The sequence below is a fragment of the Poecilia formosa genome, unplaced genomic scaffold, assembly GCF_000485575.1.
Source record: "Poecilia formosa unplaced genomic scaffold, Poecilia_formosa-5.1.2 Scaffold20, whole genome shotgun sequence".
Taxonomy (NCBI): domain Eukaryota; kingdom Metazoa; phylum Chordata; class Actinopteri; order Cyprinodontiformes; family Poeciliidae; genus Poecilia; species Poecilia formosa.
Window position 1 is genome coordinate 3670861 of NW_006799959.1, and position 27429 is coordinate 3698289.

Here is a 27429-nt window from a genome sequence, read left to right on the forward strand (position 1 = left end):
CCAGACCAAACAGGCTCTCAGAAAAGTATATATATATTTTTTCTAATTTGACCTAAAAATTTCACAAATTTGCCAACTTGCTGGGAAAAAGAGCAAGAGCACAGGCATCAGATAAAACACTGATGCCTTTGTTTTCTCTCCAGCAATATTTACTTTCTTGAAGGCATAAGAAAAAGTTTTCCATCAAACATGACCTCTAAAATCTGTTACAGAGCTATGTTTGTGTTGTTTCTGTGCTTATGTGTTTTTTTTTACCCTAGCAAGGGCTTTGTGACAAAGTTTTTACAGATCTCATAACATGACATATGCTGCACAGAAAAACAAATGAAACAAGGTTTGATCTTTGTTTTCCCTTTCCACTTCTGTTTCTCCTTTTCTCCCCTTCCCTCCCTCTTTTCTCCAATCTTTTGGATCCTCCTCAATCATTTTCTACCTCCATTCATCATTGAACCAGGGATGAAGCTGAGATGGAGTATTTAAAAATAGCTCAAGACCTGGACATGTATGGCGTCAATTACTTTTCAATCAGGGTGAGTCGATGCTGCATTTCATTATTTTTTTATCAAGTAAGTTGCAGGATTCCTATGCAGTCTTTCTTTATTTCATATCATATACATACAGTAGATACTTATCCAATTCCTATTTTAAACTCCCAGCATTCATTTTTTCCATTCTTCCCTGTCTCTTTGTCCATCAGCTAACCATTCCTTTGTTCATCGAGTTGGTTGGTGGTTTTTACAGGTTCACTTCTCCAACCAGGCGTAACATTATGACCGATAACAGTTGAAGTGTGTAGCACTAGTTACTTTTTGGTCATGGGCCCTCAGAGTGGGTGGGATTTGTTAAATGGAACGTGTGATACTTTAGGTCATGTACTGCTGGGAAGCTTTGGGTTCTGATATCCATGTGGATGTTACTTCGACATGGACCACCACCAAAGCACTTTTGGAGACCATGTACACTTTTCCAAGCTCTGTTGAATAACATACCCTGTTCCAAAGCAAAAAGAGAGAAAGGTTTAAAAACCCAGGGTTTCCCTCAGAAAACTTTCTAAGCCTGGCGGTATGGGCACTAGGGTAGCCCACCAAGGTTTTGTATTAAAACTTGTTATAAGTTAACAAGACATTTGAAAATATGACTTGGTAATTATGTGGTATTCAAAGACATTATTGACAATACCTAAACACCAGTTATAGTGTCTTAAAGGAGGCAAACACAAACAATACCATTAAAATGTACATTTTTTTAACTTTAGGTAATTCTACTTATGGATCTTAAAACAAGCTATGTAATTCTGCTCACATTTATAATAAAATAAATGAAAATAAATGTTACTCAAAATGGGCAACAATAAATAAGAATATTTGTGAGCTTTCTTACTTATGCAAGTATTCATTATATTAGGTTTTCTTGTCTTTTCCTAAATCCTTCCATTTTGTTTAAGGCCACACAACCTTTCACTCTAGAATGATCATATGAATTCCAGTATAGGTGAAACTGTTCTGTAAGAGGACTTTCCAAATCATCCATTAGAGTGAAAGGTGGTGTCTGCGATCCGCACCAAGCTACAGAAATTTGGAGATCCACGACCAGACGCTGCAACAGCGTTCAAGGCCAACCCAGGGGTAAAATTGTGTTCAATGCATCAACTATAAACATAACTTTAGCCTGTCGGCAGTGCAAGTAAAGCCCGGCAGCCCACCAGGCTTATAAATCTGGGGGAAATCCTGAGGAGAACCATAATCAGTTCGGAGACCTTGCCTTGGTCTCCAAAATCTAAAGATCTAAATCCAATCGAGGATTTTTGAGATGTGTTTGAGAAGCCAGTCCAGTCTAGAGTTTAGTTTGGCCCCGTTTCTTACTTACAGGACTAAAGGATCTCCTGTTATTAGGTCAGATGACACCGCATGCCTTTTAGGAGTCTGAAGAGTCTATGCTTCAGTTGGTCAGGGAGGTTTTGTCAACAAAGGGGGGAACAACACGCTCTTAGTAAAGTGGTCATAATGTTATGCCTAATCGGTGTGTTTAAAGCGTGCTGTTTTGAGGAGCTGTTGGAAAATTCAGTCTGAAAACGGGTGTAGAAACCTTGAAGCCAATATGAACGATGAGGAGACGGGTCAGCTGAAACGGGCTGTTAGTAAATGACTCACCTGTCCTCATGGCTTAAAAATTTGGGCGGTAAATTCTGAATGTTTTTAGTTATATTAGGGCATATTAAAAGGTACTTTTACCTCGAATGTTTTCTACATGAGCAAAACAATTGTTTCACTCTAAATAAACAAAAATTCACTTGAGTTGGATCTGACTTTGAAATAATGCATTTGTAGAAAAACCAATGCAGTTTATAACTCAACTCAGGAAATTTGCTGTTTTCAAACAAGCAGAGACAATATAAACTCTGTGGTAGCTGAATTATTCAGCTTGATTCTAACAAACTGTTCTGGCAAGCAGAGCTACAGAAAAGCCACCTCTGTCGAATGCAGGTAACAAATGAAGGGTGGCTGAGACAGTGGTCTCACGGCTGCTTGCCTGTGTCAGGCAGTGGAAAATATGTATTTCTTCTGATGTGGTGTAGAATAAAAAGGGAACAGATCTTCTGCTGGGAGTGGATGCCCTTGGTCTGCATATCTACGAGCCGGAAAACAAGCTGACACCCAAATGCTCCTTCCCTTGGAACGAGATCCGCAACATATCCTACAGCGACAAGGAGGTGGGAGAATCTGCAGTTAACGCTTATGTTTTATTCACTTAAATGAAATCAGAATTAAAAACGGTTTAAATTTTCGTTCCAAACATGCAGCCCCACTTAACAGTTTAATATGCATCTCCTGTCTGCTTAAGAGAACAATCCTGGTATTTCCTCTTGTCTCGATGTTTAGTTTACCATCAAACCTTTGGACAAGAAAACCAACGTCTTCAAGTTCAACTCTTCGCGACTAAGAGTCAACAAGCTGGTGAGCTCAGCAGAAGTGAATTGGTTATGATAATGATGTCATCAGCGTGATTTGAACCTGTGTTTGGTTTCGATTTCACTTTTTAGATTCTGCAGCTGTGCATCGGGAACCATGACCTGTTCATACGCCGACGCCGAGTGGACTCCCTTGAGGTCCAGCAGATGAAGTCTCAAGCCAGAGAAGAGAGGGCCAGAAAGCAGGTAGAGACATCAGAAGGTCAAGTGTGGTTCACTTACAGTTTGAAAGCAAACGTACTGTCAAGTAAACCAAAGAAAGCTGATTGATGGACTCTGAAAACATTGAATTCGTCACTCGTCTTCTATGCTACGGCCGCAGCAGATCACTGCTTCTGTTGATGGCGCCCCAACCCGCCAGTCGTAACTGCGTGACGTCGTTCTGGCGGTTTGATTCCACATTTCCCTCACAATCAAAGTCCCTGGACTATCATGGTGTGAAAGCTCACACAAGTCAGATTTAACCAAGCAAAACAGAAGAAGATTAGGACAATCTTGAGTTCCATTTAATGCTGCCATGCACATGCAAAGCTTGGAAAATCTTCCACTCTCAGAGTGAATTCTACTTACTTTGAGGATTCTTTTATTTTTATCACCATTTGAAAAAGACATTTTAATATACTGTAATTTGTCTAGTTTAATTTAAATATTGTATTTTCTAAAATCTCTGTGTGCTTGAATGTTGTTATATCATACCGTTGCATACAAGGCATATTTTTGTTTTTTATTGTATATAGAGGATATAACTAGTTTAGACTATATGCTGCTCCCTGATGAAGCTCATCTATCTAAAAATCTGAATAACAGATAAACAAGGACTTACAAGCAGAGCTTTCTCAATTTTACTTTTTTCTTTTATGTTACAGAATGGGATGGTCAGATACACACGTTTAAATTAGACTGCCATGTTTTTGTTTTTCTCAACAGATCAGACATACACTGCATTGATGTTAAGTCAAGCAGAACGGGCCGAGCTTTTCACATGCTGAAATCATCAAAATACTGAAGGAATGTTTTGTTATTGCATTTAGGAAATGCAATGTTTAATTTAAAAGGGAATTTGTTTACTTGCATCTTCAAATGGATTTCTTCTATTGTATAAAAAGGTTTATTAAATGAAAAGTCGGCAGAATGTGGCAGTTTTTTATGCAGTTAATTGATTGAATGATCGATTACTAAAACAATTATTAGATGCAGTCCTAATATTCTCACATTTTGCATTTAAAGCAATGCAATGGCTGATTCTCAAAATGCATTCTGCAGCCACAAAGAAAAAACAGTGAAAACTCCTGTCAGTCTAAGATAAAATAGACTGTGCCAGTCTTTATTTGCTTGTCTTTGTTTATGTGTTTTCTATGTTTATTTTAAATCTTTCAATAGAGCTCTTTTTACTGCTCTTCCCTGTTTGTGCCATCCAGGTAGAGCGACAACGTCTGCAGAGGGAAAAGCAGCTGCGAGAGGAAGCGGAGCGAGCCAGGGACGAGCTGGAGAGGAGGCTCATTCAGCTGCAGGACGAGGCTCACATGGCCAATGAGGCGCTAGTAAGTTTCAAATGGTTTTTTCCCTCCAAGACTTTATCTTTTTTGGACAATTACACATAAAGGAATGGTTCAAAGTAAGAAAAGTTAAGTAACTGGATTCCACATAGCATTACTACATTGCTTACTTTCTCCTTGTGTGTTTCCCTTTTTTAAAATGACTGTCATTTCCTTGAAAATATTCTCTATTTTCTCTATGTCTACTTTTGTCCTATCTTCCACAATGTTATTGTATCTGCTGTGCTTTGTTTTAGATGTCTATACTCCCTGCAAGGTTTTGATTTTCCTTCTTTCCGTCTCCCTCCTAATGTGAGATTTTATTTTCCCCACTCCAGCTGCGCTCAGAACAGACGGCAGACCTGCTGGCTGAAAAGGCCCAGATCGCAGAGGAGGAGGCCAAGCTGTTGGCCCAGAAAGCTGCCGAGGCTGAGACGGAGATGCAGCGCATCAAAGTGACCGCCATGCGTGGCCAGGAGGAGCGACGCATTATGGAACAGAAGATGCTGGAGGCTGAGATGCTAGCGCTCAAGATGGCTGAGGAGTCGGAAAGGAGGTGGGGAGGAGAACAAAGATGGCTGGCTGGTAGAATATAACGTGTGCCATCCATGCTGAACTAACTGCAAAGTATATCTGGTTGCCTTTGGTGAATTTTATGTCTTTCTCAGTGCTAGAGCCACCATTTATAACCAGGTCCTGTTATTATTTCTACCTTGCATATATGTGCTCAAAACATGCAAGACTCTTACATCTTTAAATAACTCTTTCCCTCTTTGTACTAACTTTCCAAGAGTTTTTCCTATGTTTTTAAATCTAAACCCTTCAAAGAAATAAGCTTGAAAAGGTAGTTCCTAAATAACTCATAGAGCTCACACACTACCCTGATGTCTTTGAGTTACTATGAAGCCTGTGCTTCATATCAAGTTTGCTCTGTAGCTCTGTGAATACTCACTGTTCTGAAAGCATAAAATAACAGACCTGGTCAAAAAGTAGGTTAGTTAAGTTGTTAGTTTGCCAATTGATTGATAGTGTATCTTTAGTACTTAATATTTTTGTGTTATCTGTAGTTGTACAAAGTACTTTTTTCTGCAGGATTAGTAATAAAGTAGAACATCCCATTTTGACTTGAGATGGCAAGATTCTCTATAACTTCTCCATAAAGCTCAATAAATGACAATCATTTCATATTCATAGCAAAATAGTATACATGCAATCACCAATGTCACTTCACAGTTTCTACTCCATGGTTTATTAGGCAATCGCTTCAAATAGGCACCATTAACCACTTGGGTGTAACTCCAATTTCTGGATGAGCACTTTTCTGCAGCAGGGAAAATTTCAACCTGCACCACTCAACATGTAAATGACTACATCCACTCAAACGCTGGAGGCACATAGCTCACCCACATCGGCAAGGAACTTCAGGGCATTCAGGAAAATGAGCAAAAGGGAGGAAAAAACACATAATCAGTGGATAAAAACACTCTCACACCTCTGTTTGCACACTAATTGGTGAAAAAAGGTAGTTTGAAATAATTGCCTTGTAGTGTTTCACACTGATTACCCGGGTGTGATGTTTCTGAATGACTGTGTGTTAATTATCGAATATCATTTAGATTCGCTTTATACTATTTGGTCTGTTCGCTCTGGGGGGTAAATTAACGTGACATTTGCTGTCTGTTTGTTCTGTTTGTTCATCAGGGCTAAAGAGGCTGAGCAGCTGAAGCAGGACTTGCAGGAAGCCAGGAATTCAGAGCGCAGAGCAAAAAACAAGCTGCTGGAGATTACCAGCAAGGCTATCTATACGGTAACTGACCAGCACATGTCAAACAGAGGCATTCAGATGCACTACATGTGTATGTGCAATCTAACTGATATGTTACTGGCAACCAAGAGGATTGAAGCAGGTGCAGGGCATTTTGCCTCTTTGTAAAGTAACAAAGGTGTGAAGTTGTATTTTGTACCCAACTTTTCTGGACACTAAATTACGTCTTCTGCCACCACAATACCTCAGTTTGTACTTGTCTGGGAATTTTTTCAATTTAAGATAATTTCCTATGTTCTATAGCTAGTTTACTGTAAGAAAATATGGTTATATGACTCTAATACATAATGTGTACAATCAGGAGATAAAGAGTTGTTTGGGTTTCAGCATATATCTGTTGTATAATATGACATATGAGTCGAATTGAATATAGATCAAACCTTAAATGAAAATGGATGGATGAGATATAACTATTTTTATGACTCTTTATGTCCAAAAGTTATGGAAAACTAGAATACAAAGAAAAAACCCTGATGTGTGTTAGATAAATAGACTGATACAAAGTGATTGGTTTATAGGTACAAAATGGAAGTAGAAAGTGATAAAATAGAAAAACAAGAGTCGATAGTGGAGTAAAAATTAGTGAAGAGTCATATTAATTTGGAGCCTACTGAATCAGTTGACAACCAATGGTATATTTATAATGGGAGATTATAATGTTTTCAAACTTCTGTCTCTTTTTAATATTCGACCATTTGAAATGCATTTTGCTTAGAAAACTTGACAGAATATTTAAATGATTTGGTCTGGGTGAGAGCTTAAGCTAAAACAAGCCTGATGTTGTTGTGTGTAAGAAAAGAGCTGCTATTTTCATCTCTGTGAAACAAATCTGGCTCCAGCTCCAGAGATCTGTAACCAAATTAGGCTGAAAGCAAATGGGCAAAGACCAGAGCAAACATTATCACGTATGGAGAAATAATTGGCTTAATCAGAGCATTTTCAAAAGAAAAAAAAAACTTTCTCTTATTATGTTACATTTTTTCCTTTTGAAACCATTGTTGCCTTGCACATGATGATTCATCTGTAAAGTAGTGTTTTGGTACTCAGGTCCAGTTTTGTTCTCAAGACAAAAAAAAATCATGTCTGGACTGAAATGCAACCATTGAAGTCTTTTACTTTGAAAATGTCAACACCTCCACTTTACCTCTGTGTGCTGAAGATGAGAGTGCTGAGAAAACAAGAGAGAAACATTTTCCAGACCATATATCTGTCTATAAAACTAGCAGAAAGAAAGGACACTTATTAAGTCAACAAGTAAATTATTATGATTACAGCAGTGGTGTCTAAAATGGCTAGTCTTGGTTTTGACCACTCTACTGTAATGGCAGAAAATTGCTTATATAGTTCTGTGGAAACAATGAAATAACATTATTTCTAGTTTCTGGCTGTGAAAGTTTTTTTTTTTGTTTTTTTTTTTTCTTTAAACCTGCATGTTGGGTCAATTGGTGCTCTGAGTTTTTCCTTTGTTGTTTGTCTATCTAATGAACCGGTGATCATTGCGGACAGTCCCCACCTTTCACCTAATGACAGCTTGGATACGCTCCAGCAACCATGCAGCCCTGAGCAGAACTAACTGGGTTTGGAAAACAAATAAGTACTCAAAGCAAATGCAGACTTACTATTTCTGTGTGTAAACAGCGATGTTGATGCTATTTCTTTATTCTCTACTTGGCAACACGAAAGAATACATATTACAAGATAAACAGACACTTGCATGCACACACACAAGGATTGAGGTAGCCTTGCAAAGCCGCGTTAAACTGATGATACTTGCATAAGACCAGGCTGCACATAAGTCAGCCTACGCAGGAGCTCCAAACATGTTAAAACCCACACAGTACACAGTCATCTGCCTGTACACATGTACACACACAGAATAGATACAGAGAGTCTCTTCAGCTTATGAATACAGATTTTATGTACTTCTACATGCTTATAATAGATGTGTTGTTACTCATTTTCCGATGAGTATTTTCACGTTTTTAAATGAAAGCTTTCCACTTGTACTAGGTTTATGCTACTATTTGATCCAAGTTCATTTCCTATACTTGTGTCACACTGCTGCATATCTGTCCTGCCTTCCAGTCACATATAAAGATCTGCTGCCTAAGGTGAATAATGCTCTGGTGTTGCTTTACTTTTCATTTCACGCTACAGTACATGGATAATTTGAGCCCAAGCCAAGTTAGGCTGACAGAGATTTTTTGAACATGTTGAAATATGTGATGGCATCATTACCACATTGTACGCTCGCACACCATATATACCAAAAATATGTAGATCGCAAAAATGAGGATTCACTTCATTCAGCATGCTTTAAACCGATAGCCTGACCCACTTACTAAGTAATTCGATTAATAATTACCTAATCAGCTGAAGACACTCAGAACATTGAAATTTCATTCCTAGATGGTCAGTTGAGCCATAATTAATGTACCCCATCCTGATGCAGCAGGACACAGTGAACTCCACACCCTTGATCCCATTACACATGCACCATTTAGAAAGGAAGCACATTAAAAAATGACACACTTACTTAAAAGACGTGACAAAACTTAATGTGTAGCAAAATTTGCTTCATTTCCCCAGATTTGGTTTGGTTTGACACATTTTGTAATGTGATATCGTTAAGATAGGAAACAGCATGACAGCAGCTTTAATCAGTCTGATTTTTGCATGCCACAATTCATTTCAGATGTATCTCATGGCATATAAATGCATATTTTCCGCTGCGTTGTTTTGATGGGGAGGGGGATTTCTACACGTTTCAGTCATTTTTTTCGTACTTTTGTGTCATTTTGATCCATGTGCTAATTTCTATCTTTCTCTACTCTCTTCTCATACTTTTTATTGATTGAAAACCCATCTTTGATTCCTTTTTCTATTGTAGTCACCTGGACTTCCATCTGACAGCGTCCCTCAAGAACTTAACTTTAGCAGGGAGAATCTCAGTTTTGACTTCAAAGACACCGACATGAAACGCCTGTCCATGGAGATTGAGAAGGAGAAGTGAGTTACCTGTCCATGTTGGGAAGTTTAGTTTGCACTTTTTAGAATTTCTAGTACTGTCGTTCCATATGAATAAGGCCTTTGAAGATTAAATCTTTAATCAAGAGAAGGGAGTTAATATAGCAACATTTTTAGAAGACATACATGTTGCAGAGTTGCGCCATAAAGACCATGTTAGTTTTAAAAATCCACTTTTTACTTCCAGGGTTTGTTGAACACATGGCCCTCAGCATTATTTATACGTAGTTATGCTGCCTGCATTCAGGTCATTTACCTGAACTATTTTTTTTTTTTTGAGACATTTAAAGCGAGCAGAAATAAAACTTGGACAAGAATGAGTTAGTTGATTGAAGTCTAAATATTTGGTTGGAAATGTTAGTTCTTGAGCAGATTGTCCATGATTTACTGATTTAGTTAGATGGAGGATAGGCATATTTTTTCTAGTAAATTCCTCAAATAAATTAAAATAAAATTTCTTAATGACTTAAAAGATTTTTGATACCCTTTAAACAACTTTCTGATGCTTTAGACATAAACATCAACAAATGCAATATTGATGTGCATCTTAGCAATATTGATATTTTGATTTATAGCCTTACTTTTCTGCACTATATGCTGCTGGACTACAGTGACAAACAAATGGCCACATTTAAAATTGTGTATCCTTCCAATTGTTCTTGCTCATTATATTATTTTACAGTTTATTTTTAACCCTATTTTGTGTTTTGTTTTTAAGAGTCGAATATATGGAGAAGAGCAAACACCTGCAAGAGCAGCTGAATGAGTTGAAGACGGAGATTGAAAGTCTAAAGCTTAAGGAGCGGGAGACTCCTCTGGACATCATTCACAACCAGAACACAGAACAGGGGACCAGCAAGCAAAGCAACTTTAAAAAGGTATATATATACATACATATATATATATAAAATTAGTGGCAATGTGTGAGAAATTTAAGAGAAATGACTAAAAGCTGAATACTGCGCAACCCTTGTGTATTTATCGAATGAAGTCAGAGATAAATTGGTTCTGTTTAAATAGAAACAGAACCAATGATCAGCCTAAACATGCACTGAAGCACAGTTTTCATGTTTCAAAATCTGATAATGTTAGTAAAAGAAGATCTTGGCTGAATCTTAGAATTTATTTTTCAATAATTGAGTTCAGCCAAAGGTCCCGTCATTAACAATCATAGTTTCTCACATAGGCCCTTAGTGAAGTGAATTGTTCACCCCGGTATTAGAGTAATTAAAACAACTCTTAAAATGTTCTGCTCATAGAAAGTTAAAACTTGTTGTGAAATCTTAAAAAAAATATTAACAAGTGTCTTTAAAAAGACTTAGACTTTATATTCTCCTTATTCTGTGAAGTTAAGGAGGGAATTTACTTAATTTATTTATGTATGGAGATCTAAATCACACATTGGATAAGCTTATGTTCAAAAAATATTTCACAAACAAGTTTTGAACTTAAATAATTGTATAAAACTTGATCAATATTGAACATCTACAGCACATTCATTTTGTTGATGTTATGATGCTCCATTCATCACTGTCTAACCAGCTCAATGACCTGAGTTGATGAGCAAAACATTGGTTTAGCACCATCTTTTCAAAGACGACCGTCATCAATTCATAGTTTTCTCTCGTACAACATCAGGCTTCACTGTCTGTTATATCAAAGATAAGTATTGATTCTCCAGCCATCACTTAATAGCAACTTTCTCCGCTTGGTTCCCTCTTCATTCTTCAGTCTGCAGGTTCATGAAGCCTGTTCAGAGATGGGTAGTCGTTATTCATTTTCTACTGCGACCTCTGAACGTGCTCAGTGAGCATTAACTGTATTAAAATGAAAGCCCTTAGAGAACCGAGAGGTGAAGTTATGTTTTTTTTTGCTTTGTATGTCAACTCTTCATCTCATCTCATGTCTGAGTGAATAGCAATTTAAATCTTTAAATCTTATCCTTATAACTGATTTTATGTTTTCATTATAGACAATCTGTTTCTATTGTTCTCTTGAACTGCCTGCCCTAATCTTACCTCTCTAGTATAAGTCTAATTTAAAAAAAAAAAAAAGTTACACAGGATATTGGAGTTATAGACTTATGTTCTGAAGACCTTGCATAGTAGAGTGCATTTTCCATTTTGTTTCTGGGTGTAAAATATACTTGCTAAGAGAGTGCTTATTGATTCCTGCTTGGTCATTAGTCATCTGGATGGATAAGGGAACCTCTGACATGAAGGACGAGAAAGAGCAAAGTTAAAAGTGTTAGTTTAATTGAGCCAGTGGCGGTCAACATTCATCTTGTTTGAGGCAGGAAGGGCACATTGCACAGTGGTGAAAAGTGAAGAGAAAGAGATTTAAAAAACAAACAAACTATGAATCAATCCTAAGATTTATTGTTAACCAAAACAGCTAACCCTTCAGGCAAGACTGATCTATCCACATACAGTACATCTCAATGCCTTTTAGGGCATCACTGTACACGTTTTCAACAAAGGTAAATGTTTGAAAGAAGAAGTGAAGACTATCTAACCATTAAACACAGTTTTGGCCTGTTAAACACCTGCTACACTACTCTGGTAGATGGTTCTTCCAATTCTGATTTTCCCAAAAACAGCCTATGAGTTGAAATATCCAAACCATGTTGAGAATTGAAATATCTTGAATGAAAAATGAAACCTCTTCAGTGAACGAGGCATGCAGTCCCGTTTCCTGCTTTTCACACTCTGGACACTTAATAATCTACACCCTTTCAACCAAAACAGATTAGTTGGTTACATTGTTTAAGTTGCACTTAAAAATATTTTGCTTCCCTTGAAAGAGACGTCACTAGAAGCCTAGTTTGAAAGTTAGCATGACTATGACGTCGACATCTGCTGAGGAGGCAGGTGGTGGAAAAACCTTCAATTTACTGCAAAAGACATTCAGCAAGACTTTGTAGCAGCGGTTACTGAGGTTTCGTTTTTTACGGTTGGCCAAACAGCAAAGTCCTCCATGCCTGAATCCCCAAGACCACTGGCCCTAAAGAAGAAAAGTCAGTCTTAATTTACTCACAACTAAATAAATAAGCCAAAGAGATTGGGGGATTCTGCTCTGTGATGCGGTAAATCCAAACTGGAACTTTCTGGGCCAATCAGCAGCATGCCTGGAGGGGGAAGAAAGAAGCATGCACTGAAAGGAACACCATACATTTAGTGAAGCGGTGTCTCTGTGATGCTGTGTGGCTACTTCCTTGACAGAAACCTTTGGATTCAGAAAAGGTCCTGGAAGATTCCAGATTGGTCATCGTAGTCACCTGACTTCAATTCTGTTGAAAATATGTGGTGGGGTTTGAAAAAGGTAGTCGTAGCAAGCAAATCCACGCATATTAATAAAGTAGTGGTCTTTGCTTGTGAGCCATTGGCTAAGATTCCTCAGGAACTATGTGTCATGTTTGCAGCAGGTCATAACAGACAAACATGTTGCTCTGTTAAGTACTTGCTAGTAAGGAGTTTAATAATTTTTTTAAAGGTTTTGTTGGCTCTAGTGGCCTTTATTTGAAAGTAGTTTGAGAAGGAAGAGGGGGAAGACATGCAGCAAATGTCACCAGGCTGGGAATCAAACCTGCGACCACCAGCATGAGGACTAAGGCCTCAATATATGGGTTGTGCTTTGCCCCTGCACCACCACAGCAACCCTAAGAGTTGAATAATTTTAAAAAGTATTTAAAGTGTCACTCCGAGCTTCATTATAGAAATCTTTTTTTTAAATTTATTTTTTTAAATACAGTTTATTATAATGTGAAAAATGTCTTCATGAAATAATCTGCCAGTGGAAATAGTATTTTTTATCGATATTAAGGAATATTAACGTAAAACAAGCTCCTATATCTTGCTGAAAAGTTACTTGTAAGCTAGTTTTGTCTTATTTCAAGTGCACTAAGATATTTCTGCAAAATGAGAAGAGATGTTTTAGGTAGGTTAAGTTGAACTAATATATTCCCTTATTGATGAGTCTCCTAGAGGTTAAACAATGGAGAAATGCTGAGAATGCTTAGTGACTGAGATAAACAGACGGGGATGAAGTGAGTGAGCAATAAAGGAATGTGGAACAAAGCACATTATCTGCTGGGGAAGAGAATCAGAACCGGCTGCAACCGTAGGCAACGTTTTTCTGCGTCCAGACCTCCTCTTCCCTCACGATGATTAATGAACGTTTCCTTGATACGGATCAGTGCACTTTTACCTTTCTCCCAGGTCACGGTTTCTGCTCTGCTTGTGCCGAGCCCTTTCGGGAAAGCTCATTTACAACAACTTCACCAGAAAATGAAAGCTTTGGGGATTCTGTGCAAGAAAGAAATAGTATTTTTCTCTTTTTTATGTAATGACTCAGTGCCACACAGAGAAACGGAAGAGGAAAAGAACATCTTTATTATCTTTATTTATTCGATGCCATTCACAGATTATATTTGTAGACACTAAATTGAGGAATTTCTCCGTGAACAGCAATATTGGACAGTTAAACCAATGTACAGTCAAGGTTTTGTGCTCATAAGCAATATTCAGGCTACCTGTCTGCAGGGACAATGCACATAAATCAGTAAATATTGCTCAGCAAATCCATCCCTCTCTCACACCTTATCTAGGATTTGCTTAAGTCCTTCATCCACATTTCCCTGAAATAACCTGGATTTCCCTAACAGTTCTCCTTCATCCTCACCAGTCTAATATTCACCTTGGCAGTCACTTTAATTCCTGTTATCCTGTAGCTTGTACAAGAAGGAAACTTATTCTCTGTCTCTTCCTCCTGTTGAATAAGATGAGTCAGTATTTCAGTGTGCTGTGAAAGGCTAAATTAAATTGATTTAAATCCACGTCTCGCAGAATAAAATGTAGTTTTGTTGTCTAACTTTAGGAATCAAAGAGAAGAGACAAAAAGTAGAAACTTAAAGCCAATCAAGGAGTTTGGATTTTTTGTAAAGCAAACTGTAACCAAAAAATAAAATGTTTCCAATAAAGAATTTCACCATAATCCAAAGTTTTTAAAAACCACACTTAAAAAACAAAGCCAAATAACATTGTATGTTTAGTCTAATGAACTAGTGAAGTTATATTAAAGAATCCAAAGGAAAGACTGTAGATGGATCCACTAATTAGAATATAGAAGAGCTGACAAAGATTAAGAGTTTCAGAGAGGCTTTGTTGCTCAAAAAGCGAGTTAGCTCTTCCTTATATGGATTCTGCAGCATTTTCGTTGAGTCAGGCAGGCTTTTTGTTTGGAAGCTTCGATAGAGGAAATATTTCTGCTGGAAGCCGTTCTGTTCTATTTTACATGTTTGACCCAGAATATGACTCACACTATGATGCATTCTGAGGAAAGGTTGAAACAAACAGTGACTGGGATAATGATAAACTCCAGAGATTAAACCAATGCAAATTTACATTTTCATGTTTTTTAGTTGATTGATTTTCTGTGCATTATCACCGTTCATAAATCTTATTCTGCTGTTTCGCCTCAATTATGTGACATGTTACATAATTCATACAGCTGACACACAAACCCACTGCTATACATTAAATAGTATAGCAGTTCTAATAGCATAGCGGTTCTAGTCCCTTAATGCAACAAGGGACTAGAACTGAACAGTTTGCATCATGTTGGATTATGGATTATGTTTCATTTTCAGCCATGTGGACCTGTCTTCAGTCTGTCTCCTTGGTGATTGTTGTTGGCTCTCATGACATATGATGCGATTGGTTTGCAGGTCCCAGTTAAATATACTGTTATTACTTTTTTTTTTCTTTTTGAGACAAATTTAAAGGAAAACCTGAGGATTAAACTGAACTACTCCACTTTTACATTTTTATAATTATTGTACACATTTTTTTTTTTTTTACCACAGAGAGCTGTAAAAAAATAACCTGTTTGTTGATTTTGTTTTATTGTGGACCATAAAAAACTCTCCGGAAAGACAAAAAAGCAAAATACAAAAAAAAAACCCACATATGATGGTATTTCTAAATCTGTCTTCTAATTTAAAAGTTTAAGCTTAGGAGAAGCATTTATTGCAATGCTGCAGATTTTGTGGACTGTCTTTAAGCAGAACTTTTAACTTAAAAAAATAACATGTTCAAACCTCCTTTGTAGTGATTTAACACAGAAAGGTGTTGTTTTGGCAATAGTGACAGCAAGGGCCAGTAAGATAAACATAGTTTTCACAAGACATGTACAGGTTATGTTTTGCACATAATGTACAACCTGATATTCGTATTTTATCTGTATCTGAGAGTAGTCTGGGACGGCTGACTTCTAATGGTCCATGACAAAACCCCTCGAGTGTGGCCTTCCCCTGACAGCAGTGCAGCCACGGGCTCTGCAGTCTGTAATTACATTTTTAATGGGACGACCTTAAAAATTCTGAAAGTTGAGTACTTCTACTTTTTCCTGAAGGGAAGAATTGTCATACATTCTTTATCACCGATTTTAGAAGAACATTTGACGTGTGCACCGAATCCAGAGCATGAACAAAGGAAAATGGCATTGTTTGATCCTTGAATTGTCACAGTTTGAGAAATTTGAATTGTGGAACACTTCCAAACCCTGACACCGCAGCAGACTCCTCTGACGCAGCCAACTCCCATGAAAAGAAACTCAGCCAGGGTGCCACAGCTTCCTGCATTGCACGCTCGTGAATGCACACTCTAAAGCGGCTGTTGACAGCAGGAAAATAGCAAAACCCATGTTTAAGTAATAATTTTTTACCCAACAAGATTTTTTTTTAACCATTCATTTGCTGTAAACTGTTTCATGGTGCATTCATTGGGGGGTGTAGTGCCTTGCAAAAGTATTTAAATCCTTTGAACTTTTTCACATTTTGTTACGTTGCAACCATAAGCTCCATTTCGTTTTATCTTGATTTTATGTGAAGTAGTGCACAATTGTGAAGTGGAGGGAAAAACTTATATGGTTTGCATTTTACTTGCAAAACAAATCTGAAAAGTGTGGTGTACATTTGCACTCAGCCCCTCTCCATGTCTGAATACTCATTTTCAGGTCTAGCCCCAGATTTTTAGTTCAGTTTAGGTCTGGGCTTTGGCTAGTCCATTGCCAAAGCCCAGCTTGAGAAATTTGAATTTGGATTAATTGTGTTCCAGTGCTTGATCTGCACTGTTCCATCATAGCTCCCCTGTAGAGATAATTACACATTTTACATGGTACCTATTCCCTTGTCTGCTGTTAAAATGCTTACAGTTCTCTATCTGACCCTTTAGTATCATAGGCAATACCATCTGTCAATCCAACAGGCTGAATATGTCCTTTACAATAAAATAATTAATTTATGACATCTGGAATCCAGTAGCCTACAATGATGGCATTGTAAAATGTCCTTTAGAACAGACTGATGCATTTGATTTCATATAGGGTATTGGATTAATACAAATGTATGCCACACTTTTCAGATTATTTGTAAAAGTTTTGAAAACCATGTATAATTTCCCTTTCACTTTCAAAATACAGACTGATTAATAACTTATAGTAAAATCAAATTAAAATACTTTGAGGTTTGTGGCTGTAACCTACATATTTATTAAAGCTACTAAATGCGTCTGGGGTATCAATATTTTTGCAGGGTTGTATAGATTTGAAAGAAAGGCTAATCGAGAAGACAAGCTGTGGTTGTTTTCTCCAGGCACTTGTTCTTTTTTTTATGTATTTTGCGTCTGTATTGATTGCTACCCTGCTGTACATTTGACACTTGCATTTTCTCTCACTGAAGTAAACCTTTTTATGACTTTTTTTTTGTCCTTCACAGCTTACACTACAAAGCACCAAGTCAAGGGTGGCCTTTTTTGAAGAACTTTAAACATTATGTAACCGTGAGAAACTTCTCCATGCTACATTCCCGACTGCATTACAGACTCCTTACTGCTGGAAACAAAACCTGCCAACAGCCAGAAAAATATCTACTGCTTTGAATTCATCACCTCTAAGAAATATGCATATAAAAACGAGCTGTGTGTGTGTATGCGTGTGTGTGTGGGGGGGTTTACGATAAGACTGAGTGTAAGACTTTATCTTTAGAGATATTTTGAAAGAATTTGTGTGTTGAATTTATCAAAGTCAAATAATATAGTCTGTCTATGCTACAGGAGAAGCTGTTCCGCTCCTCTTCCACTGTGAGTCTAATGAGATTGTGTTTTGGGAGTTTGGAATAGTCGATGTATAATTTCCAGTTGAAGTGACCTACATTATATGAGTGATGAACTATTTAGCAGTTCTGCAGGGAAATAAACCACTAACATTACCCGAACCAAACGCTTGATATCTAGATATGCTACTCCAGGTTGAGTATTCTTTTTACCTTGCCTGTGCTGAAACACTACACACTTGGTATATTATGTTTTGTTAGAATTTATCTTCATTTAAACTGAATATTTCAGCTGTAAGTTCAGGTCATTTCTCTGCCATCTTGAATGGAAAGAGCCATTTGTTAAATCTGTGGAGTTTGTGATCTGTGGAGAATATTAAGCGTGCACTGAACACTGAAATCCCCATCGAATTTACAAGAAGGTCCCTGCCTCCCTTTCTGTTGTGAATGTGGATGAGCTGTTACCTATGAGGCCTCATTAACCATGTTTACATTGTGAACGCATATTTCATATCTCGGATCGGGGAGTCTTTACACAAAGCTGAATAGGAGACACTAAGTACTGGAAGGTTCTCTGAATTTAAACTAAACTTCTAAGATGTTTTTGTGCAAAGTTTGTTTGTGCAAAGAAAACCACTTTAATTTACATGTATTTTGAATTAATGTGAACTTTGGAATTAATTTCTGCTCTCCCTCAGAAAGCAATTAACTTGGGGAAAACATAATGTGAAGAAAACATTTTTTTTAAATCTGACGTTAAAAGGGATAATAAACAGTACTTTGTTTACCTTTTTCACTGCTTATGCATTTTTACTGAAAGCCTAACAAGACGTGTATGTTTTGCATGTAAAATAAATCAACATAATTACTTTTGTGTCAACTCTATTTTTTTATTATTTTTTTTTTTACTTCCAAAACAGATCTTTGTGTTGCTTTGGCAGATTTTGATGAATGCCAGCTATGAAATTGCTGCTGCCAAGAGCCTCTTCCTCGCAGCCCAAACAAGACACTCAATTACACCTATGAAATGAATCAAGTGTTACATAAGCAGCCTCCATCTTGTGTTGAATCACGTACCGTGTTTGCCTGAGTGACAAGGTTTTTTGTGCATGTGCTTGCGGATGCGTGGGTGTACGGAGTGTGTCGCACGCCCCATGCATTGTGCCGGCATCTGCGATGTTTCACCACAAAATGTGAAATTCAACTTGTGGCTTTAGGTGCCCTCAGACTGACGAGTGACAGTAGGTTTAAGAGGCTCTCCTGCTCCTCTGTCACCTTCGGCTTGAGCTGGAGAAAGGCTGCTCTCCACTGGCGTGTCACATTTTTGACAGAGTGGCGTCTTCAGGGATGAGCTCTGCACAGAGGAGAGTGAATGGTGTGCAGGGCCATCAGGTAGAACTGACAGATTCTTCTTCATTGCCCCTCACCACTTCTCTCTAAGCGAGATGGAAGGGGGAATAGGATTGGGGTAAAAAGGAAAAAAAAATCCACATCTTTGTCATTCATCCACTTTCCAGGGATCATAGTTGGCATCACATCTTCACATGCTGCAGTGTACACACACACACACAAACAAATCCGTTGTACAGCAAACCTGAAGTTTAGTTAATGCACTGCAACTTGCAAAAGGTTTTAAAAAAAACAACAAGCGCATGCAAAACTGTTTTATGTTTGGCTGTGCAGATCTTAGAATGTGATTTGTTTCAGGAATATTTCTTGGTTGCCTAAAAATGAATAGTTTAGGGTAACACTTTATTTGAAGGGGGGTGAATAAGACTGTCATGACACTGTCATAAACATGACATAACACCTGTCATGAACATGAATAAGCCTTCATGAATATTTATGACTGTTGTCATAAAGCGTCATTCGGTAAATTATGACACTTTCAATACAAAGTTGACATTATTCAAAATGTCTTTGTTATGACAACTTGACATTAACCAAGAAATCATTACTGATATAAATTTGTTATAAAAGTATTGCTGATTGCACTTTAAAAATTAGGTAACTTTATGTTATTAAAGGTAAAGTTTAAACAATATTAAATATTCATGAAGGCTTATTCATGTTCATGACAGGTGTTATGTCATGTTTATGAAAGTGTCATGACAGTCTTATTCACCCCCCTTCAAATAAAGTGTTACCTAGTTTAGTTTTTTTGTTTTCTGCCTTAACCGGGCAGTGTTTATTATTCAGGCTGCAATTTGACACCTTTAAATTGGCCTCTATGTCTTTAAGAAGCTCCTGCTCTTTCCAACACTTCAACACTTTGCATCCAGTATGTCATCACAACAATGCCTTTCCAATTTGTCGTTTACAGCTGTTCTTAGGAGCCTCAGTGTGTGCTGACCTCGATGAAGTCAGCACACTCAGATCTACCAGGTGTTTGCTAGTTGCTGCTGCCGCTAGTCTGGAGGAGCTCTGGAGGGTGGAATCTCAGCTGGAGACTGCACATATGTAGCGCTTTGTGTGACCAAACGTGTAGGCATGAATTTCTCAAACATACATGAAAGAATCAAAGCAACATTATAACATGATGCAAAGCTCAAAAAAGTCGATTTTTACATAACACAGAGTTAACTTACACAGTGATGCTGCAATATTTACATTTTGTGCAATTTAGTTTTTCAACACTAGACCTTTATGCTTTTGTTACAATTCATAAAAATGGTTTCCAAAACCATTTCTGCAATAAATACAAACCTTTAGTCTTTAAAAATTAAGTCGATCTGTTACCTCTAAGATATGTTCATTCAAACTATAAGTGATTAAGGTGTAATGTGTTCAAGAAAGACAAAACTATGCACACAGAAACTATACAGAAGCAAAGATCTGGGTTCCTAGGGATTCTACAAAAGAGAAATCAATAGACTTAATATTCTCCTTTTTGGATGAGTTGATGTCAGTGAATCCATCACTTCAACAACACATGTTTACCTCTCCCAGTAAAATGTTCCACACAGGCAGCAAAAAGCTTTTAATAGGTTTATGTATCTCTTTCTTCACCATTATTCCTTTTATTTCTAAAAATATGACACTAATAAGATAACAACCACCAAATGTTATGCCAGGTATGATAATCCCTGCCACACACTGATGCACCCAAATGGAGCAACGAAAAACTGTTTTTAAAAACTATAAATAGGCTAATTGATTGGGAGAAAAAAACAACTGTGCTGAGCTCTAATGCTGACAGAACCCCCTACATGTCTCACAAGGTAAGCCTTTTATGAACACTGTCAGAGGTGTAGCCGAATAAGATCATTTAGAAAAATAAGCCCACACACCACCCAGAAACTCATGTTCCTCCACTGTAGGGACCCCTGAAGATCAAGGATGAGCTATTGTGATCCCCTCCTCCATAGCTGTGTGATCATGCAGGTAGCTACAGAACAAAATCATCTACCCTCCTGCTGGTCTGTACTGTCAGCTGATCCAGAAGAAAGGAAGATTAGGTTTGATGCCACCTTTTAATTTAAAACTACAGGTGCATCTCAATAAATAAGAATATCCTCAAAAAGTTTTATTTCAGTATCTTAGTCCAAAAAGCAAAGCTGGTGTATTGTATGGATTTACTACAGACAAACTAACATATTTGAAGTTTTTATTTCTGTTCATTTTGTGTTTATGCATTACATTTCATAAAAATGCAAAATACAATTTCTCAGAAATTATAATATATAATCTAATCATTTAAAGATTTCTAATGCAGACATTTCAGCCAGCTGAAAAGCACACCAAACCTCTGTGCAGTGTGTACCATAAATACTTTGTTAGGGCTCCTTTTGCATGGATCACTGCATTAATGTGGCATGATCTGGACATGATCAACCTTTGGCAATACGAAGGAGTTAAAGAAGAATCAGTTGTTTTAATAATGATTGAGGGGTGGCTTAGGATGTGACAGTTGTAGCCCATGGACTGAGATATGTTTGTATCAGATGAAAGGCCTCCCTTCATCTGAAATTCATATCTCATGGATCTCCCCTAATCTCTGGAATTGACTTTTCTTCCAAATGCTCTCAAATCAGCAATTGTCCCTGTTGGTTGTGTGTATTTCTTTCTACCACACTTTTTCCCTCCACCTAACTTTCCATTAACATGCTTGAATCCATCCCTCTGTGAACGGGCAGCCTTTAGCAATGATTTTTTGTTGTTTACCCTCCATGTCGAGGTTGTCGGTGACTGACTGTTGGCATTCTTTTCCCATGTTTGGTGTAATATAGCCATAACATGCATTAAAACATGTGCATTATCAGTCCTATGTAATATTATAAAACTCATTTTTTTTATTTTAAAAGTGAGTTTTGGTTTTGATTAACTGTAAATATATCATTCTTTGTGGTGAACAAATAAAACAGTTTCATGTTTTGACATGAGTAACTGAAATAAAGCATGTTTTTATAAATACTTAAATTTACAGAGATGTACCTGCATATCGTGTCCGACTAAATATTTTAGTTTTCTATTATATTTAACTTTCATGTGGAGATTAGATTGAGCTGATTATTGCTTTATAGGTAATTTATCATGAATAGTAGTAGGTGTTGCATTAATATTTATGTTGTGCTCCAACATCAACTTTTCCCCAAACTGTGAGCTGCCCAGCTTATCAGTCTTCAACTTTCCAGCTAAAGCATCTCTTTTCTATCCACTGTGTCGTCCCAAGACATTTTGAGCTCCACATACTGAACCATTCATTATGTGTTTTATCTTCACCAGCTACGGTGGAGCTTGCTATATCCTGGAGGGCTTATCGGCCGCTTTCTTAAATCTACTCCTATGTGTTAATCTCTTCCCACCAGTACCTTCTCTAAAGTAAGCCAGCTCAGAAAATGTATCTTTTTTTTAATGCATGACATTCTTGATAAATGGACCCGCTTATTCACATCTTGTGTTAGTTCAGAATTATTTTATTTTATTTACTTCTGGGTTGTGTGGATGGGGTGAGGTCTCACTTATCTACAGGCTGCTTAAGTTATTGGGAAAGGAGGCGTGAGTTAGGATTTCTTGGTTTGTTTCGTATCACAAATCTTCTTCCAGCAGATATCCAGACTGTCTTCGCATTCACAGTGGATCCAAAGACTGGTCTGCCTGAGGAGCGGCTGGCTTTTTTACGCTGCTCTTGTATTTCCTAGCCGGGTTTTCCCAGAGGGAGTGTGCTTCCTGAAAGCTACTCTTTCTGTGACCTTTTCCTCTTTTATCGCGTACCTACCTAACTATGTCCTTTTGCTTGCTGCTTACCCCTTGAATGACTCTTGAATTACTTAAAAATAGCTCCTAAATTTGAGTTATTTTCTTTAGAAAAAAATCACTGTTATCAGAAAGGTTGGAGCACTTTATGAATGGGGAAAAAATGGAAAACTCTCTCTTGTTAACCTGTTTAAACCCTGGTTTCATAGATTAAAGTGGAGCATAAATACTCTGTTGTAAAAGTCTCAATAAAAATTGAGAAAAATTGCTAGCATTTCAATCTGTGGGGGGGAAATCCTTGGTACTGAGCCACAATTTCTGCTATGTTCACATATGGAATCATTTCTTGCACAGCCTGAAGATTGCAGTGAAGATGGCACACAGCATTTTCTGCTCTTATTAAATGTGAGGAAGTGGGAACTAATTATTGGTTATGGTCCTTGTCATGATTGTTCTGGGTTCAGATCTCGGCCACTTGCTCCTTGTCTTCCTATTCTCCCTCCACCTTATTCCCTGTCAAATTACTGTTCAGTAAAAGACAGCAATGCCAAAAATAAAGTCTTTAAAAGAAAGTTCACCAATATCTATTTCCGTTCACTGTCTATAATAGTTCACCAAAATTAGCGCAGATAGGAATTTTGAAAACTGCTAAAAGATTGAATTATATATACAACCTAAGTTATCTAGTGCTAACTCGTGGGTTTGTTGTCCATCTTCTCCATTGAGCAAAAACAAGAAGGTACATGGGTAAAGGCCCGTCTTGTCAAATTACAGCATCGGTTGGTGCCACCCATTGTGGTTCTGATGTGCTCTGACACAACATATTACAGAACTCCAGTCTTGGAAAGTTTATTGATGCTTCTGAATAGAAACAAAAGGATCTCTATGCACCATGCTGTAGAGAGCGGTGCCTGTTTTTGGACAAAAATAATTGGGGTGTATTTTTTTCAGACAGCCAACATGTATGAAAGTGTCCGTACGCCATCCTGGATGACAGAACTCCAACAACATGCTGCATTTCAAACCTTAATTTCACTGCAGCTTCTGTCAGATTGACTGCTTGTTGCGACCAAACTGTAGGTAGAAATGACTGATATCTATAGTGTGCAGAAAAGCTTCTGAAGCCAAAAACTGCAAGAAAAAAAGTAATGTTGTTTTTTTCTTGCCAGAGTTTCAGAATGTCCTGTTTTTAGAAACCTCCTAATTGCATCTTATTTTCATCCCTTTTTCTAAATTATGCTTCCCGAGATCTTATTTCCAATTTCAAAGTAATTTGGAGAAACATGGGTCATTAAAGTTGAAGAAAACTCAAGAAATTTACCATGAGATTTCAGTACTAAAAATCTGGATTGCTGCACCAAGAAGTTGAAAGTGGGTCACCATTAGGTCTTTCAACAAGGTGATGATCCAAGTATACAGCCAAATCAACATACTAAATCATCCTGAGCTAAGGGAAATGTAGCATAAGAGATAACCTTTCACTCTAAGTGACTTAGAGAGCCCCTGAAAGAATGTGGGCAACTTAAAAGTTAGATATCTCTTTATTTTTTAGTGGGATTACTGCAATGACAAAATGAATTCATCTTATAGGGTTTCACACATCTTCACCTGGAGTACTGATAAACGTTTCTGGCACTGCATGTTTGGTATTATTAAATTCTTCCAGAGCCCATTGTGTGGTGGTGGGGGATTAAACAACCTGGAAGGCTTCTTGTGCTGCTTCAGGTTACTGCTTTACGTGTGTCTGAGAGACATAAAATTACTTAGAAAATCCTCTCTGGTCCTTCCAGCCAATTAGCATCTTCCCCCATTCCGAGATGCAGATGTCTCAGAGTGAAATACCTACGAAAAATTGCCATGATTGGGTTCATTATGTTGCCCGGAGTTAAACTGCATGGAAATGAGTTTGGTATTTTAGACTGAAATAAAATAATCATAATGAAATCTTGCCATTGTAAAGCATCGGCTTGTTAGGCTGAAGAAGAGCTGCCGCCTGCCTGTTTTGATGCCACTCTCAGTCGACTTCTTGTTTCGGTACCGTGAATGTGTTTTCTTTTTGACCCTGACATAACAAAGAGTTTAGTTTTAATTGTCTCAGCAGATTATAAATTACAATAGGGATATCTGTGCTGGCCAATCTCATCCTGATGTGAATCAGTCGTCAGTAATGATTCAGTGGTCTCCTCTTATTTGCTTTTTATCTTTAACTTAAGGGGACAATGCTTTTCTCTCCGTGTTTTCTTCCTCACCACCGTCGTTTTGCCGGCTGTGGAGCATCTCGGAGATTATCAGTTCGATGAATCCAATAATGACTCTGATTAAACAATATGTGAGCTGTGAATTATTAATGACCGGGACATTATTTGTGAAAAGCTGCGCCTGAAGGGAGCAGGACTTATGTGAGAATTAATGAAATATCGACTCACATATCCTGAGCTGTGGTTTAATAAATCTTTTGTTTGAAAAGTATCTGTTGTTTTCAGATTAATTCCTCTTTGTAATTCTGTAAAACTGCCTCCCTAATCCGCTCGTCTTTTTCAGGAAGAATTTGTCATTTTGTCACTAAAAATGAAAACGTCATGCACTGAGCATAAGATAGGCTGGTGGTGTAACGTTGTTTTGTCAGGGTAAGGAATCCTCCTGGGAAAGTATAAGTGTTTTTTTTTTCAAACCCACTGTTACTATGTTACTATGTAACAGTGGAATAGTTCTAGAGGAATAGTTTTAAAGCATAAAGTCGTAAAATTAATCACTAACAAATGCTGCAGATGTGTTACAGCTGTGATTTATTTGAGCTTTCTCTTTTGTTCAATTTTCCTGTCTGCAATAAGCATGCGGCAAAATAGATTTTACACATTTTGTGTATTTCACGGAAACTTGAAATGTCAAGAAAGATAGCACAATATGATTTTCAAAATATTTTACAATTAAAAATATAAAAAAGATTTTTGGCATTTTTTTCTGCCCCCTTTGACCTGCAGCCCCAAAAGAAAACCAGCTGCCTTCAGAAGTCAACTAGTAAACATTGTCCAGCCTAAACTCTGAATATATACACTTTCTCTCCGTGGGTCTCTGCAGTTTGTTAGAGAACATTAGTGAACAAACAACAGGATGGTCAGCAATGATGCAAACCACAAATTATTATTTATTCGACTGAAAATTCAGTCAGTTGATGCGCTGGAATACAGTCAAGTTTTGACTGTATTCAAATTACTGAGTCCCAATTATTCAGTTTCTGTGTAATTCACTGTGCAAAACAGATTTAGAAAATCATGCAAATAAAGAAGCCAAACTATCTGCTCTATCTTGAAAGTCATAAGAGGGTTAAGCTGATCACGATTACATGAGTTGTGCACTCAACATTTTGGACTCTTTCAGTTTGATTTTTGACAATGAGAGGATTACAATATGTGAATAAGAGCAGCTGTTTTGGGAATTAAACTATAATTCACATGAGCAAAGACAACTGGAGAGAATAAAACACATGCTGGACAATTTAATACTTAATATGCTCTTTTGTGCACAATGTTTCTTACCATTCCATCCAATTATCCTTTCATGCTGCACATGTAAACAAATCATTTTACACTTAAACATTGGATTCAATTAATTTCTCTTGTTGGCTGAGTACACACACAAAAGAACAAGATAATTCACTTTTGTTTCCATTAACTGACTTTATTATGCATAGTTAATGTCTGAAATGTTAGAGTTCATGACCTCTGCTCAAACCAACTTAGCAAATAACCTCATTCTGATATTTATGATTTATTGGAGTCACACAAATGCATTTTCCACCAGTGGACAAAGAAAATGACAAAGATTATGCATATAAAAGTTTTAACTATTAACCACAAAATAATGCAGTTTATAAATAGCTGCTGTTCTTACAATCATTTAAGGAGGATATACCAGATGCTTAGGGTAGAAGTAGAAAAGGATAATGGAGTCTACCCTGGGTCCTGTAGGGAATGGTTTTGTTTTTTCTTTCTATAAAAGAACACTGACAAAATCCCTCTTTATGCTAAGTGTTGCACTTTTATTGCACTTTTATTTAGCTGTCCTGAATGTAGACTTAATGATACGCTTCTGAGTCACATTACTTTGTTTTGCTCTGTACCATAAATAGATTTTAAAAAATGCAAAAAGTTTTAAATGAGAAAATAATGAACACAAATGCAGTTTCCTCCTACATTAGTGTGATTTAATCGAATCTGCAATTCCCTGGAGTTTTAGGAAACTTAATAATGAGAGCAGATAAACTTTTTGCATATTTGAAACTATGTGATAGAGAAGCTATAACACCAAGACACTTTTGAAATCTTACCATATAATGTGGTTTAAGTGCGATGAGAAAAAAAAAAAATCTGTAATGCTGTGCGACATTTCTGTGTGAAGTCAAAACAGACCAAATAACAAAGACTTTTTGAATCCAGGTCTTGATCTTTGGGGAATGTCATGTAGTGCTTGTGTGCTGGTGTGGATTGGAGCTGGGCTGCTGTGGACTGATGTCAGCAGCATTGTTCATTCATGTCCATGGCTGAATCTCTCACTCGCTTTCCCTCCAAGCTGCTTTTCCTCTAACATCCTGGTGGCAGCCTTCCCAGTATCTCTAGCTGAGCATCAGGGATTCACACACACTCACTTGGCAAAAGGCTTCTTCTCTCTCTGACACTCCTTCTCTGTTTCTTTAACAGCCCAAGAAACACAACTCAAAACACTGTCAAGTCTGGAAGTGCTTGTGCCTACGCCCTATTTTTAGGCTGGC

The 27429-nt window shown here is 37.4% G+C and overlaps 1 protein-coding gene across 1 annotated transcript in view; it reads left to right on the plus strand.

The window, feature by feature from the left end:
• Positions 1-18334, plus strand: part of nf2a (NF2, moesin-ezrin-radixin like (MERLIN) tumor suppressor a) — a 32163-nt gene extending 13829 nt beyond the window's left edge. The window contains exons 7-16 of the mRNA XM_007547490.2: positions 455-530; positions 2576-2710; positions 2880-2954; positions 3041-3154; positions 4387-4509; positions 4842-5059; positions 6205-6310; positions 9219-9337; positions 10074-10233; positions 17130-18334. Of these exons, the coding sequence (XP_007547552.1) occupies positions 455-530; positions 2576-2710; positions 2880-2954; positions 3041-3154; positions 4387-4509; positions 4842-5059; positions 6205-6310; positions 9219-9337; positions 10074-10233; positions 17130-17180 (1177 nt within the window). The 3' untranslated portion in view covers positions 17181-18334. The remainder of the gene's footprint in view (positions 1-454; positions 531-2575; positions 2711-2879; positions 2955-3040; positions 3155-4386; positions 4510-4841; positions 5060-6204; positions 6311-9218; positions 9338-10073; positions 10234-17129) is intronic.
• Positions 18335-27429: the final 9095 nt, after the last annotated feature.